Source organism: Zalophus californianus, chromosome 4 (assembly GCF_009762305.2).
Source record: "Zalophus californianus isolate mZalCal1 chromosome 4, mZalCal1.pri.v2, whole genome shotgun sequence".
NCBI classification, from domain to species: domain Eukaryota; kingdom Metazoa; phylum Chordata; class Mammalia; order Carnivora; family Otariidae; genus Zalophus; species Zalophus californianus.
Window position 1 is genome coordinate 188698331 of NC_045598.1, and position 15064 is coordinate 188713394.

General features: G+C 50.9%; 1 protein-coding gene across 5 annotated transcripts in view; it reads right to left on the minus strand.

Moving 5' to 3' along the window:
* The window catches only part of SLC45A4 (solute carrier family 45 member 4), a 67793-nt gene that overhangs the window by 27852 nt on the left and 24877 nt on the right, over positions 1-15064 (minus strand). For 3 of the 5 annotated variants that reach the window (XM_027624471.2, XM_027624480.2, XM_027624518.2), the window contains exons 2-3: positions 8363-8469; positions 4673-5324 (exon numbers count right to left, since the gene is read on the minus strand). The exons of 1 other annotated variant lie outside the window; for it this stretch is intronic. In XM_027624471.2, the coding sequence (XP_027480272.1) occupies positions 4673-4925 (253 nt within the window). In that variant the 5' untranslated portion in view covers positions 4926-5324; positions 8363-8469. The remainder of the gene's footprint in view (positions 1-4672; positions 5325-8362; positions 8470-15064) is intronic. One more of the 5 variants, XM_027624489.2, reaches the window with a different exon arrangement.

The window sequence follows — 15064 nt, forward strand, 5'->3', positions numbered from 1 at the left end:
ACTTTAGACTGTCTGGATTTAAACTGGCACTCACCAAAACTTTTCCTCTTGAGGATCCCGTCTGGCAGTGGAACACCCTAACAGATGCTGCAGAGCAACAGCCCAAGCCGACAGCAAAGGTCAGCTCCAGGGTCAGAGGAGAAAGGAGGCAGCAAGGCCCTGTCCTTCCCAGAGTGACACGAAGACAGATGGGCTCCGTCACCCCCACAGCACAGAAACAGACCAGTCCTGCCAAGTCTGCTCATCATCACACGCAACACTTAGCTGAGGATCACCGAAGACCAGTGCGCAACCAAAAATAAACCCCCAGGACCCGAGTTTACTGGGAAAGGAAACCCAACCTGCATGGCTACGAATGACAAGTAGGGAGGAAACTGAAAGACCCGGGTTCTTCCTTACGATCCCACTTGTGCAATGAACAGAATCTACAGAATAAAACAAGTATATTCTGGAATTATTATTGTTTTTTGAGTTTCTCCAACCAAGGACTGCAACAGGCCAGCCCAGCTGACTTCGACAGTGCACCATGCATGGGCTGGGTCCCGGTCAGGGCATTTCGACACTGCTGCCTACAAAGCACGTTCAGCACAAGAAGAAAACGCTGCACAGGGCACCTGGAGGCACAATCAGTGAAGCATCTGACTCTTGGTTTCAGCTCAGGTCATGATCTTGGGGTCATGAGACTGAGCCCCAGGTTGGGCTCTCTGCTCAGTGCTTGGATACTCTCTCTCCCTCTGCCCCTTCCCCACTCATGCTCACTCGCTCCCTTTCTCTGATAAATAAATTAAAAATCTTGGGGCGGGGGGAGGAAAAGCTGCAACTATAGTTGTAGAATCCAGCACCAAGAACAGACCACCATACTCCGCCGTACCAGGAGCCAGGAAGACAACTTTCGTAAGAACAAAAGTTAACTGGTTTGTCACCTGCTGGAGATCCACAGTGTGTGGCAGGTGCCCCAGCTGACAGGGTGCCTGTCACAGTGTGGGGCAGGTGCCCTGTCACCTGGGGCACCTGCCCCAATTTGGGGCCACCCACCTGCTGGTTCACACAGTCACTCCCACTCAGCTCACGGGTTGGCCACGAAGACTGGTGACACTGCCTTCCACTGGAACCTGCGAGGCCCGGGCACCACCATCCCCATGCTGAGTTGACACACGTACACACCCTGGGAAGGGGACTTGCAACCGAAATACGGGTCCCCATTGTCATTGCTTAATGTACCCTAAAATGTGGCCGAAGAGTTAGAGCGTATACAGCAGGCTGCTGGGTCCCGGACCAGGCAATAGGAAGCTCTCCCAAGAGAGGATCCAAGTCCTTGTGGGACAGTCTCCTGAAGCACCCAACATCTGCCAAGCATATCTGGCTGGCCAGCTTTCAGAAACTGTGCAGTCTACTGACGCATTACAAAATAATTGTTTCAACTAAACAGAACGTCCATTTTTAGAAAGCCACTACTCGTCAGTATGCCACAAAATCACGTCAATCCTAAAAGACCTAGGAAGGTCAGGGTGCTCAAGATGGGGAGATTCAGCAAATCAGGGCAGCCGCTGGGTGCTGAGGCATGCTCTGGGGTCCCCTTGATGGGGCCCGGCTCCCCAGAGATGGCAAGAGCTCAACAGCTCACCCCCTCTCATATCTGCCAAGATCACATGGCAGGTCATTCCTCATCACGGTGTATACTTCATCTCCCTAAGAGAGGACTCCAGAACTCTCCGAATCTGCCAACCGGGCCTTCTGCACAGTGGCCAGCCAGCAGGGAAGGGACGAGCTCTCCCATCTCCATGCTGTGTTAGGGACCCCAGCAAAAATTCCCACAAGCATCGGGATCAGTATTCCCCTGGAGGCCCCTGCACACTCAGTCCATCCTCTGAGCCCAGCCACCTCTGCCCGATTTGTCCTCCTGCCAGGAGGCTGTGGAACAAAGGGTACCATGTCTTCCTTCTGTGTCCAGAGGCCCTGTGACTGACTTAGGGTCCTCCAACACCAATGACCTGCAAGGCCAGATGGAGGGAGGGCCAGGCTCAGTTTAGAGACCGGTGCAGAGGGCTGGGGGGACAGAAGCTGCAATGGCCCGACACCTACCAGCTCTGCGTGGTACACAGCCCAGCAGCCACAGCAAAGACAAACAGCCCCTGTGTCAATGGGTGGCTTTAGGACCACAGACCGGGCAAAGCTGTGGCAAAACCCATCGCTTCCACCTGTCAGGACAACAAAACAGCTCACGGCCAAGTATGCTAAAGCTGAAAGTGTCGCCAGACACTTCCCAAGTTTTCACAATGCCCATTTCTCTCCCCGGCAGGTCAACTGGGCCACTAGAGACGTTTGGTCCCTACTCGATTTCAGGGGGCTCCCAACTGAAGCAGGTGTACCCAGGGCGTCCCAGGGCCACGAGGAAGCTCCGTTTTGGGTCAAGAAAGGTGCTGACGGTAACACCTAGTTCTTAAAGGCCTCTTCCCTGGGGAGCCCTGCGGTGTCACCCGAGGGCCGCACACACAAGGTGAGCCTCTCCTTGGATCCCAGCTCCGGGAGGGGGGAGGGTCGGCACCCTCCTCTCCTCCCGACAGTCAGTGTCTGTGGAGGTGTGCATGCAGCCGACACACCCGCGGCTTTCCAAAGCTACCGTCAGTACACAGCATATGCATTTATGCTCTGTGGTAAAATACTCGTGTTTATTATCCCAGATTATCCAAAACTGGTATTAGTCTCATGTAGCACATTAAATACTCAAACCCCAACCAGGAAACGTGCTAAGTTGTATAGAAGTTGAGACTCTTAACCTATAAAGTAAAACATTCCAAAGAGATGTCAGTACCAGGGTTTTAAGCCTTAATACATATAACCTACCACAAAGAAAATCTGGGAGGTGACACCCTCAGATCTGCACTTCTAGAACAACCTATTTCTTGATCACCAGAGCTTCTGAATCCCATATTTGTCACCATAACCACGAGGTGGTCTAGAAACTGGACAACGGCACTCCATTTCTAACTGTAACCACCCCACTTACAGTTACGACTGCATTTGTAATGACCTCAACTGTGGTGCCAAACCCAAGTCCTTCCATGCTGAAGGGACAAAAAAAATAAATGTCTGGTAAAGTGAATTGCCACTGGACTCCCTGAGGTCTGGCCACAAAGCCAGTCTTCATTTCTTAAACTTGCCAAGCCCCTGTCTCCCCGAGTCCCCTCTGCTCACTCTCCACACTGTCACCCAGAGCGCCCCCACACACACACAAGGAGGGTGTCCCCCTCGGAGGGTCTGCGGCCACACTGCTCCCTCCTGTCACAGGAAGTGGCTCTAGCTGGTCGGGTCACTCCCCTGCCTCCACCGCCAGAGAGAGGCCACACGGGCAGAGACGTGGCATCCTGTCCACCCTCGGGCCCCTGGCATACCTTCCTGGGTACGGAACGTGAGAGCAGAAACGCAGGGATGACGAGTACGGACAGGAGTGACCCACATCGCTCATGCTCCACCATCCCCAACTCTCCGGAAGAGCTCCCAGCCGTGCCCCAGTCTCGTGGAACCGTCTCAGGGCATCTTTAAAGATGCACGATAAAGCACGGGATTACAAACAGAAAAACGTGTGGCAGGATGGTAACCTCAGGACAGAGAGAAGAAATGAATGTGCTGAGAAGATGCAGGGGTGCGTCCCGTGACCACGGCGATCTGAAATAATCACAAGCACACCCGCCACGGCCAAGGTCGCTCCCCGATGATGGTGCCATTCATAATCGAAGGAAACGCGGCGAGTTTCAGATCCCTGCGCTTCACTAACGGATCCGCAGAGTGCTGAGCGCTCACCGAACAGGAAGCATTACGTTTGGAGAAAGAAACATTTCTAAAATAACCAAAATAAGCAGATACTACGCACATGTGGCGTTCTGGAATGAAACAGAAGATTTTAAACAGCTCGGCCCCTTATCCAGAACTCTTAGGGGCTAGGAACTTGCAGATTTTCAAACTTCCTTAGACAACAGGGAAAACTAAACACCGACATGTAACCCGGAGGGGATGCCAGTGTCTTCCATATGGGGTTCCGTAATGCTGAGTAACTCCATAAACTCCAGTATTTCTGGAAATGCCCGTCATTCGGCCACCTCAAGTCCACACGAGACTCAGATTTAAGTCGTCAACAACAAGAGGCTGGTAATAAAAAACCATGTTATTCAGGGTTTTCTAGGCCAGGCTTTGTTCCAAGCACTTGCCTTGTGCCCGACCAGGGGACGGTCTGCAGTCACCCTCCCCTTCTCGGGAAGGAAGCTAAGGGAGAGTCAGGGAGGTTCCCTGGCCTGACCCAGGAGGACAAGGCTGGTGACCGTGTCTGGGAGGCAGGAGCAGGGCAGGAGGTACCACAGGGGAGACAGGCACACTGGGAGCAGAACGTATCGAAGCTGACTGCACACATTCAGGTGCTCCACCAGCACCTTGCGGAAACGGGTACTTCCTTGTCGCCATCCAAGGCCCACCCGCCACCCCAGCCCCAGCCCAGAACGGGAGGAAAAAAATGGCCAGGAGGTGGAGGGGAGCAAAGACAGGATGCTGGCCCCCAGGGTTCTTGAACACTTCCCAGTGCACGCGACGAGGTCCGCGTGCTGACGTCCGCTTGTGTGTTCAAACGGCGAACGCCAACGCTCGGTGCTAAGGACCAGGCAGAGGCGCGGACGGCACTTACCAATCTGCAAGAGGATCGGCGTGACCAACGCCGTCTCCATGGCGTAACAGAACTCCCTGCCAAACATCACGGCCCCGTGCATCACCCACAGGCGCACGGGGATCCGGTCTATGGACCCCTCGCTGATGGTCTCATCGTGGGTATCGGCGCTTCCCGGCTTCTGCAGATCCGGCAGGGGCACAGGCAACTCCTGAACTTGCATAGATTCCGAGTCGGCGTTCTGTGGGGCCATTCTCATTACCAACAAAAACATATATATGTGTGTGTATATATATATTTCTTTTCTCTACCTATATAAATAATACTATCAGGTATCTTTAAGGATAAATTAGGACGCCTTCTCTCTCTGCTTCAGTTGTGTTCCTCTGGCAAGTAATGCTTATATCCCTCTTTGTACAAATAGAGATCTCGCAACTTCTCACGAGCGGGTGAGACACGCAGCAAAACAAAATGATTTTTGGTTGGATTTTAAACATATGGCTTGCTCGTTTACTGTGAATTAGAGTTAAAAATCCATAATTGCCATTCAGTTAATACCAGTTTCATCATTATTATTGAAGAGGTGCTGAAGTTATTTTTCTTGCTACAGAGAGGTGGGAAGGTGACACAAAAAGGAGGTCCGCCGTTGCTCCCCATCGAGTGACTGGCTGATCTGCAAAAGAGGAAAACAACCCCGGCAGAGAGTCAGTCGGGGGCGGCCGCCGCGTGGCCTCCCACCCCTGGCTGTCCAGGCCCTCCACGGACTGGTCCTCAGCCACCTGGGAGAACCCAACCTCAGACCACCACAGCTTCTCTGGTGCTGACTCTGGGTCAGCTGCTGAAAAAAACAAATCCTAATTCCAAGAGAAACATCTCGTATGGATCTAATCCTGGGGCAGGGTAAAGACAGGACAATGAAGGGCAGACAGCAGAAGAGAGCTCAGCTTCCGCTCTTGAGACAGCAAGAACCAGCAAGAATTGTCAGCCTCCGGGGAGTGGGGATGGAGAGGCTGGGGAGGCAGGGAGGCTGGATTAAGGAGCGAAGATGCCACCCAGGAGTGGAAAGCAGGGAGGTGGGTGGAGCAGGGATGGGGTGACTTGCCACCTGAAGGGAGGTAATGTTCCAAGTCCACTGAAAGGCAGCTGAGTGCATGCTATGGGCTGTCTACAGCAGTGGTCTTTAACCTTGGCAGCTTACAGCCCCTCTCCAGGAGAAAAGTACCTGCATCGCAAACTCTGAATATCCTGTCTAGGGGCTCAAAGACTCCCGACCCACACGTGGCATTGCTAGTGGTGTGCAACTCCTGACCCCAGTCCTACATTCCCACTGTCCTGGTCCCTCGACCCGGCTTTGTGATGCACTCTCTACCCAGAGGAACACACCACAATAAGGCGTCCACTGCCTTGCATCTAACTAGAACTTTCCCCTTAGACAGGTTTTAGGAAAATGCAAGGTAAGACTAAGGATGCGGCCCCACCCATGCGCTCTGCAGGATCATAGGCCTCCAGGCCCTGGGGTTCTCCTCACTCTGATCTTCGTAAGAAGAGGGGGCCCTGAAATCACAATGGTGTTCCTGCCTTATTTTAAGGTAGGTCTGCGAGTTGAAATCTTACCAGAGATTTTCAACAACTGGTTTAATTAAAAATATCTCTAGTTCATATTCACTTAACCAAAGATGGTCTTAATTAGCTCCTTCTCCCTTCCCCCCAGAACCAATGACCAACCAATGACCAACCAAGGGCGGCCTTCACACTGAGACCCCCTTGGGAAGCCCTGGGGGCAATGGTGGGGCTCCAGCCTCAGGCAAGGCCGGGCTGCTGTCCCCTGAGGTCAAGTCCTTCCCTCATCATGTCACCACTTCAGGGCTCCCTCCCAGCCCCTTCCTGCTGCAACGGGCACATCCTTGGGGCCCGCAAGCCCGTGTCCTTGTCTGCATGTGTGTGTCTCACGCCCCCCAGTGCCACTACACTTCACAAGGATGATCCCCGTCAAGACTGCTCTCAAATTTTCCAAGCGTCCCCTACCATATAACAGCTCAATTAAAACCAGGGCTTTGCAGGCGCCTGGGTGGCTCAGTCGGTTGAGCATCTGACTCTTGGGGTCAGCTCAGGTCATGATCTCAGGGTCATGAGATCGAGCCTGCTTGAGATTCTCCCTCTCCTTCTGCACCACCCCCCCGCCCCACGCACATGCTCTCTCTCTCAAAACAAACAAAACAAAAACAAAACAAAGAACAACCAGGGTTAGATAACCGCAATCGTTTCAGAAAATGTAGTTTATAAAACTATTTCTAAAATACAAAGTAAACAAAACAGTGTTAAAAAACCCCAAATCGCCCAGCATTAACAATGACCAACACCTGCTGTTCCCAATCCCTCCCTACCTTGGGAGTGATCCCTGACCTAAGAAAGTGGAAGAGAAGAAATCTGTTTGTCAACCTGTCAATCTTATACCAAAATAGCATCCGTGATTTTAAATGCCTTTTTCCACCAAATAAGATGGATCATTTTTATATTAAGGACATGTATCCAGACAGGTTTTCAAAGCCCACACTGATGATGACCTGGGTTCTGGGGGCAGGAATGACAGTCACTGTTTTCTAAGAATCCTAGTGACTTACTTAAGAACACAAAAGCATCCAGCTGGGTCCCGGTGCCCCTACCCACGGCTGCCGCCATCCTGACACCCACGCTGAATGAGGGCGGCCTCTCCCAAGGCCATGGCAGCACCAGCAAGAAATCCGACCGAGCTCCGCACTAGGTATCTGCGAGCTCTTCTAAGGCACTGGTTCTCCACCAGGAATGCTGCACCTCTGAGGACACCAGTCAATGTCTGGACACGTTTCTGGTTGTCACAAGGTGGGTCGGGGCCAGGATGCTGCTCAACACGGCCCCACGCTAGAGAATGATCTGGCCCCAAATGTCAACTAGGCCAAAATTGAAAAACTCTGTTCGAAGGTTATTATTAAATGGGAAAAAGACTTCTACTGAAATGCTGAAACATTACATTTTACACTACTACATTCTGAATCCATCAACTGGGCCAGATGTGGCAAACTCAACGTCACTGCCTCTCCATGGAACCAAATCAGTTGTTGCTCAAAGTGGACAGGAAAATACCAGCGGGCTCAAGGCACACTGTCCCACAGCAGGAGGAGGGAGCCTCCGGGATGCGGTCTGTGGCAGGGAAAAGGGTACCAGCTATTCCCTCTCGGGAGTGTAAGAATCCCTGGGGAATTCTCCAAAAGCCCCAGCTTGCCACCGCAGCCTCCCGCAACGTGTTCGGATGGAGTCTCTGAAGACCCCTCTCCAGCTCAGCTCTCCCCCGGAAGATGGGCCGCGGCCCCACCCCTCGTGCCGGGGGCTCTGGCCTGTACCTGGGTAACTCGACCCTGGCCAGGGCAGGGAGAAGCTCACATGGCAGAGGCCGCCACCCACGCTTCATCTGTCCCCTCACCTCCCATGATGCCTGGCCACACAGCAGGAGCCGGGGGAGGTCATAGAAAGAGCGGACGAACACATGAATGAATGAATGATAGCCAGCTAACCTGCTGAGCAGAATGCACTAGGGCCTGTGTGCAGTGGAAACCAATCCCGCCCGTACCAGCTCTCTCCAAGAGCACCACACCCATGTGACCTGGGCAGCCAGCGACCAGGGTCAGGCTGCAGGGAAGCCCGCGTGAAATGGCATGAGCGTGGCGTGGGGTTTACCTGTCATTCAAGGAGGCTAGGCATTAACACAGCTGGCTTCCCTTCCTCAAGCCGAGCAAACGCAGTGGCACAGTGAATAGATTTTACACAGGCAACTTCACTGTCATCTATATTGATGAAAATGACAAATATCGTTAGCATCTTCAGTGAGTTTGATTGTAAGCAGCAGTTAGTAAATACAAAAGTCCGTCCAGGTCTCACAGCTCTCCAGACTCCTGCACATTAGCTCTCAAGCCAAGGCAGTAACGCCCACACAAGTTAGCACAAATTCCCAGAGCGCAAGCCACTTTCCAACAGGTACCTTTAAATGAGGCTGAACCGACGAACAAAATCTACTCGTGTTAGTGGACACTGGGGTTCCTTAAAGATCTGACCAACCTGGTTTAGAGCCAGGCACCTTGAAGACAATACCCAAGTGCTCATCAGCAGGTATCACTTGGCGGAGCCAGTTTCCAAATGCTCTTTCTGCAAGCCCTGGGGATTTTATAAGCTTTTTAGGGGATGACAGAGGATACTTTAAAAATAAAATTTAGGCATCATGCGCTTAGAAACACGAACACTGGGTACCAGAGATCTAAACTGAACAGCGACCACGGCAACCAAGCCTGTGAGGGGAGAGCCAGTTAAAGGCAGAAGAGCCTGTGCAAGCATTTCTGTTCAAGAGCCACAATCGAGGGACGTCTGTGTGGCTCAGTCACTTAAGTCCGACTGTTGGCGTCGGCTCAGGTCATGATCTCAGGGTCGTTGACATAGAGCCCAGCATCAGGCTCCATGCCCCGCACGAAGGCACGAAGTCTGATTGGGATTCTCTCTTCCTCTCCGTCGGTCCCTCCCACTCATGCTCGCGCTCTCTCTCTCAAATCAATCAATCTTAAAAAAAATAAAAAAAAGAGCCACAGTTGAAGGGTCCATAGTATGTGAGAGGTGTACCAGCCACTTCTGATACGTTCCATAGACTCTGGGTCAGGTTATGCACACAGGCTGCAGGATGTTCAACTCAGCCATTAGTTCCCAGGGAAAATCTTGTGCGGCACATTTTACATCTCGGATCCATATTCTTGTGTGTGGTGTGAGGTAAGGATGCACCGTTCTCCTTTCACTCTGGCCATCAGGTCACTAAGTCCGCTCCCAACACTTTGAGACTCCTCTTCGTCATCCACCAAATCTCCATCAGTACTGTTTCCCCGAGTCTGTTTCCCAGTTGCCTATTCCATCCAACCAGCATGCCTGCCTGCCCATGCCCAGTAACCCACTTCCGAAAGAACAGAGGGTTCCAGAGGTTCCAGACTCTGCTGAGACCGTACTCTGTCACTGCTTCTTTCCCCAGCGCTTCCCTATTTCTTCTTGCACGTTTACAAGTATATGAGCTTTAAGAGCTTGACCAGCTCAGGAAAGAAGGTATTTTTTGTTGGTAATTCTTACTGTGATTCCATTAATTTTATACATTAGCTGAGGGAAAACTGCTGTGTACCCCCGTCCGAGGAGGGCTTTCTCTATTTGTCCGAGACCACCTCAGTGCCTCTCGTGAGGATTTCAAAATACTCCTTCTACAGGACACTCCTTTGCACATTTCTAGTTAAGTTCCTCCCTAACGATTTTACCTTTGGTGTGTGTGTGTGGCCACTGTAAAGGGGATTTTCTCTTCCCTTATATTCCCACTGTTTAGTTAGCCTACAGGAAGGCTAGTAGTAAATGTTGGTTCATTTGCTCAGGTAGGACTTACACACAGTGAAAACATACCATGTTCAATCAGTTCTGACAAACTTATATCGACACAGAACACTTCCAATACTCTGGCAAGTCCCCAAGTGTCCCTTCCCCTGTAATTAAGGTTAATGATTTTACATTTTAATTTGGTAATTTACTTCTTTAAGTGTCTGAGAATGGACAAAAGGGCTACCACCAAGTTAACAACAAATCTACCAACCATTACCAAACTATGTATAGTCCCCAACTTGGCATAACTGGGTTATGTTCCAAAGCTCACATATGCATTCCTTGGAACCTGATCATCAGCTCCTCAGAGACAGAACTCAGGGTCCCTCCTCGTCTGAACTGAACTAAATCACAGCACTGGTTCAGGAGGGAGGGACCAGGACCCACGTGGCATTTGGCTGCCCCTGTCCTGGGCACAGAGACTTCGTAATAGTCTCCCCTCACTTGTTCTATCTCTAGGGCCCTTTCCCTCGGGACTCCACAAGAAAAGGCAAGAAGCTTTGAGAGGAAAAGGCAAGAGCACACGGGGCGGGTCCCCACGGCTGGTTCCACCACTAACCCTGGGTGAAGGGTGTGTCATCGCACTGAGGGGAGCAACTGGACCCCATAAAACCAGGTTTACATCGCCCACAAATCTTATCGCATGCAAATTGTTTTAAGGAAGCTATTTTCTATAAATGGTAGACCATTAACCAAAGTAACTGAAACCATTAAAATAAAACATTTTATGAACATTCTTCTGAAGGACCTAGCTTAAAAAAGCCCAAGCTAAAACCTGACATATACACGGAAGCAGCTTAAAGAGAAGACTGGTTTGCTCCTTCCCCAAAGCATGGGCAAGTGCGTGTTCCTAAGAGCCTCCTCCGGAGTTGCTGAAAAGCTTGAAGTTTAAGCTGTGACCCATCCCAGTATCTTCTATCCAGAAGACCCAGAAACACGTTTCGGGCAGGTTTTCCCTAGCAGAGAAAATACGCTTCCCTCTGGGGCCCGCTCCAGGGACTGTCGCCACGTTCAGGGACAGCGACGTGGGTATGATTTGCAGATGCACTTAGACCAGTGAAACTACCATTGTTCCAATCAACAACTTCCTCTATTGTCCTGTTTCTAATTTAAGGGTAACCGATGCCAGAACATGTGACTTCCTACAATTTGCTCTGTGGAAAGCCGGCTGTTAACTGAACACCATCAAAAAGTTAACTGCAGAGCAATTTCTGACAGGCACCATGAGCCTCGACCCATCTCCTGGAAAATGGTCAGAGAGGAGTTAATGCACGCTTGCAATGCGACTCAAACACATCCTGCGCCCCCCCTTCCCCCGGCCACAGGCACACATACATGCTCGCGCTGACAGCGCTCTGGGCACGGGACACGCGGCAAATGCATTACGGTGCCTGCTTTATGGCAACAGCTGTTTGCTTTGTTCACCCGCCATTTAAAACCAGGCATCCATTCCCCCGAGAAAATCAACTACAACTACCAACATTTTTCTAAAATGTCATCAACTATTAGTCTCCGATGACCCCGCTGAAGAGTGACTAGTACAGTGCTCCCCATCAGCCTGCCTCCCTCTCTCACCAAATGACCATGGCAAAGAATACGAAATCCACACACAACACAAAGGACAGGGAAACCAAACGAAGGGCAGCAGATAATAAGGAAGATCAGCTTTTAGACCAAGAGTATGAAAAGACGTAAAATCGAATCAAGCAAGTTCAAAGTATCCTTGGTAAGAAAGCAGCATTCCGGCAAATCTGTTTATAAGGTTATTTCCTGAAAAGCATTTAAGAAATCCCACTGACTTCCAACATAAAATCAACGTTGTAGCAAGAGACAGACAAGCCACAGATTGAGAGAAAATATTTGCGAAAGACACATCTGCTAAAGGACTCTTCTCCAGAATACACAAGACACTCAACAATAAGAAAATGAACAACTTGATTTAAGAAAGGGCAAGACACCCAAAGAGACGGCTCACTAAAGATTCACAAGACGGCAAGTAATCACGTGGAGAGATGCTCCACGCCACATGGCATCAGACACCTGTAAAATAAAGTGAAATCCCACAACACACCTATGAGAATGGCCACAGTCTACACACAGACAACACCAGGTGCTGACGAGGACACAAAGCAACAGCTCACTCACGGCTCACGAGAACAGCCACATGGGAAGACTGGCGGATTCTCACAAACTAAACATGCTCTTCTCATGGGGTCCAGCAACTATGCTCCTTGGTATTTACCCAAAGGAGCTGAAAATGTATCTCCACATGAGAATCTGCATGTGGATGTTTACAGTTTTATTACTGATTGCCCAAACCTGGAAGCAACCGTGGTGCCCTTCAGTAGGTGAATGTTTAAATAATCTGTGATCCACCCAGACGATGGAATGTTATTTGGTGCTAAAACGAAATGAGCTCTCCAGCCATGAAAAGACATGGAAGGACCTTAAATGCATATTCCTAAATCAAAGAAGCCAATCCCAAAAGGCTACTCCCTGTAGGATTCCTACTACATGACATTCTGGAATAGGCAACGCCACAGAAACAGTAAAAAGACCTGTGGTTGCCAGGGATGGAGTGGGGAGGCATGGGGGAGAGTGGGGACAGATGAATGGGTGGAGAGCAGAGGAATTCCAGGGCAGTGAACCTACTCTGCAGGATACCATGATGGCAGATACCCGTCATTACACATCTGTCCAACCCCACAGAGGGAACAGCAGCAGGAGTGAATCCTAGAGTAAACGATGGACTTTGGGCGATGATGTGTGTCAGTGCGGGTTGATCAGTTGTGTTTTTTTATTTAAGATTTTATTTATTTATTTGAGAGAGAGAGAGAGAGGACACGCAGAGGGAGAAGCAGGGTCCACACTGAGCCGGGAGCCCGATGCAGGACTTGATCCCCGGCCCCCGGGATCATGACCTGAGCCAAAGGCAGACGCTTAACGGCTGAGCCAGCAGGCGCACCAGGTTCATCAGTTGTAGCCCACGTACCACTCTGCTGGGGGACGCTGATAATGGGGAGGCTGTGTGTGCATGAAGACGAGGGTATACAGAACGCTCAATTTTGCTGTGAACCGAAACTATTCTAAAAAATGGTTTACTAATTTCTTATTTTTTAGAGATCTTATTTGACAGAGACACAGTGAGAGAGGGAACTCAGGCGCCAACAGTTTACCAATTTTTTGAAAGGTGTCCTTTATATTAAAAAAAACACAACCAAAAACATCTGACAAGAAAGGACTCAAGAGGTGATCAGACCTAATGTTCCATACCCGGGAATACCTTCTCACATCTGAAATTACCTTCCTGTAGGTATTATGAGTATCACCTGCAGAAACCCATGCTGGTCTCCTGATTCAATGTGCCTCTACAGTCTAGGAAATGTGGGCTTAAGAAATACAAAATTAATATAAATTTGAATTAGGGGGGTGCCTGGGTGGCTCATCATTTAAGCATCTGGCTTCGGCTCAGATCACGATCCCGGGGGCCAGGAACAGAGCCCCGCATTGGCTCTCTGCTCATGCTCCCTCTCCCCCGCCCCCACTCTCTCAAATAAATAAAATCTTTTTAAAAATAAATAAATGAACGAATAAATAAATAAGGCGTGTGACTTTGCAGTATCCCCAAAGCATACAGCCCCTCGGGGTCTGCAGTGCTGTTTGAAGGTCTGTGCTCCCCACCAAATTCCTGTGCTGCCAGAGTAGGAGCTGGGGCCTCTGAGAGGTAATCAGGTCATGAGGGTGGCACTCTCATGAATGTGGTTAGTGCCCTCATGAAAGACACCCGTGGCTCTCCAGCTCCTTCCACCGTCCACCGTGCAAGGGGAGGACACAGCGAGAAAACATGTCTGAACCAGGAAGCAAGCCCCTAAAACAGACAAGTGGTCAATCTGCCAGCACACGGTACACCTGATGCACTTCACAGCCTCCAGAACCGTGAGAATTAAGTGTGTGCTGGTGAGGAGCCCCCAGCCTGTGGTTGTGTTATGGTGGCCCCCAATGGCCCGAGACCACGCTAATCAGCGTGGATCAGGAAAGCTGAGGGGTTCATTTATAAATGTCGATTTAGGGCGCTACCCTTCTCCAAGATCTGGTTCTCCAAAGAACCGGCATTGCGACAAGCTCCCACGGCACAGCCCAATGTGAGACGCTCTCAGCGGGTATGAGGACCATGTGTCTCGGTTACGCGGCGCAGTTATTAGCTGCACCCCTTGGCACTCAAGTGTCCTGGTTTGGACAGCGCGTTGCCACTCTGGAGATAAATGATCAAAAGCTTAACTAGGACTTGAACCTTTTCATAACCCAGCCTTTGAGTCTTCTGTGTCGTAAGACACAGTTGAGGACACTTCAGAAACCAAACACATCAAACCTGACATCAATTTCTATTTGACTCCTCTGGATCAGCTTGCTGGGAACCTGATGTTGGTAAAGTGGGGGTGGGGGGGGTGGGGTGGGGAGATGTGTGTGTACACACTATTCTGAGTATTAACAGACTGAAGCAAAGGAAATGTGGAAAGAGGCTCCCTCTGGGCGCAAGGGGATGAAAATATTGCTACACTGTTAACAGATCAATCTAATAAAGTCTTCCTCAATGGATTCCCATCCCAGTGCAGGCAGCAGGTGCCCAATCCCTGGACCTCCAGCACTCCTCCCAGACGACTGTCGTGGTGACCATACTGCCTGCCGCCCCCCCCCCCCCGCCGGACAGTGCTGGTGGTCTCCTCCCCTGCCTCTTATACACTTGCCCCCTTGAACACATGCCCACCCCCCTCACACACACCTCCAGCAGAGGCCTGGGCCAGGCTGCTCCCTCCCGTAGGAGGCCAGGGCATGTGACTGTTCAACAGCACAGCCCCAGCCCCACTGTAAGCTCCCAGAGGTGGGGACAGGCCTGCGGGACAGGAGGGAGCAGCTCCAGCCCACAGGCCTTCCCTGTCCACCTGCGCAACTCAAAGCCCTGCTTCCAAGACCCTGGCAAGCACGACG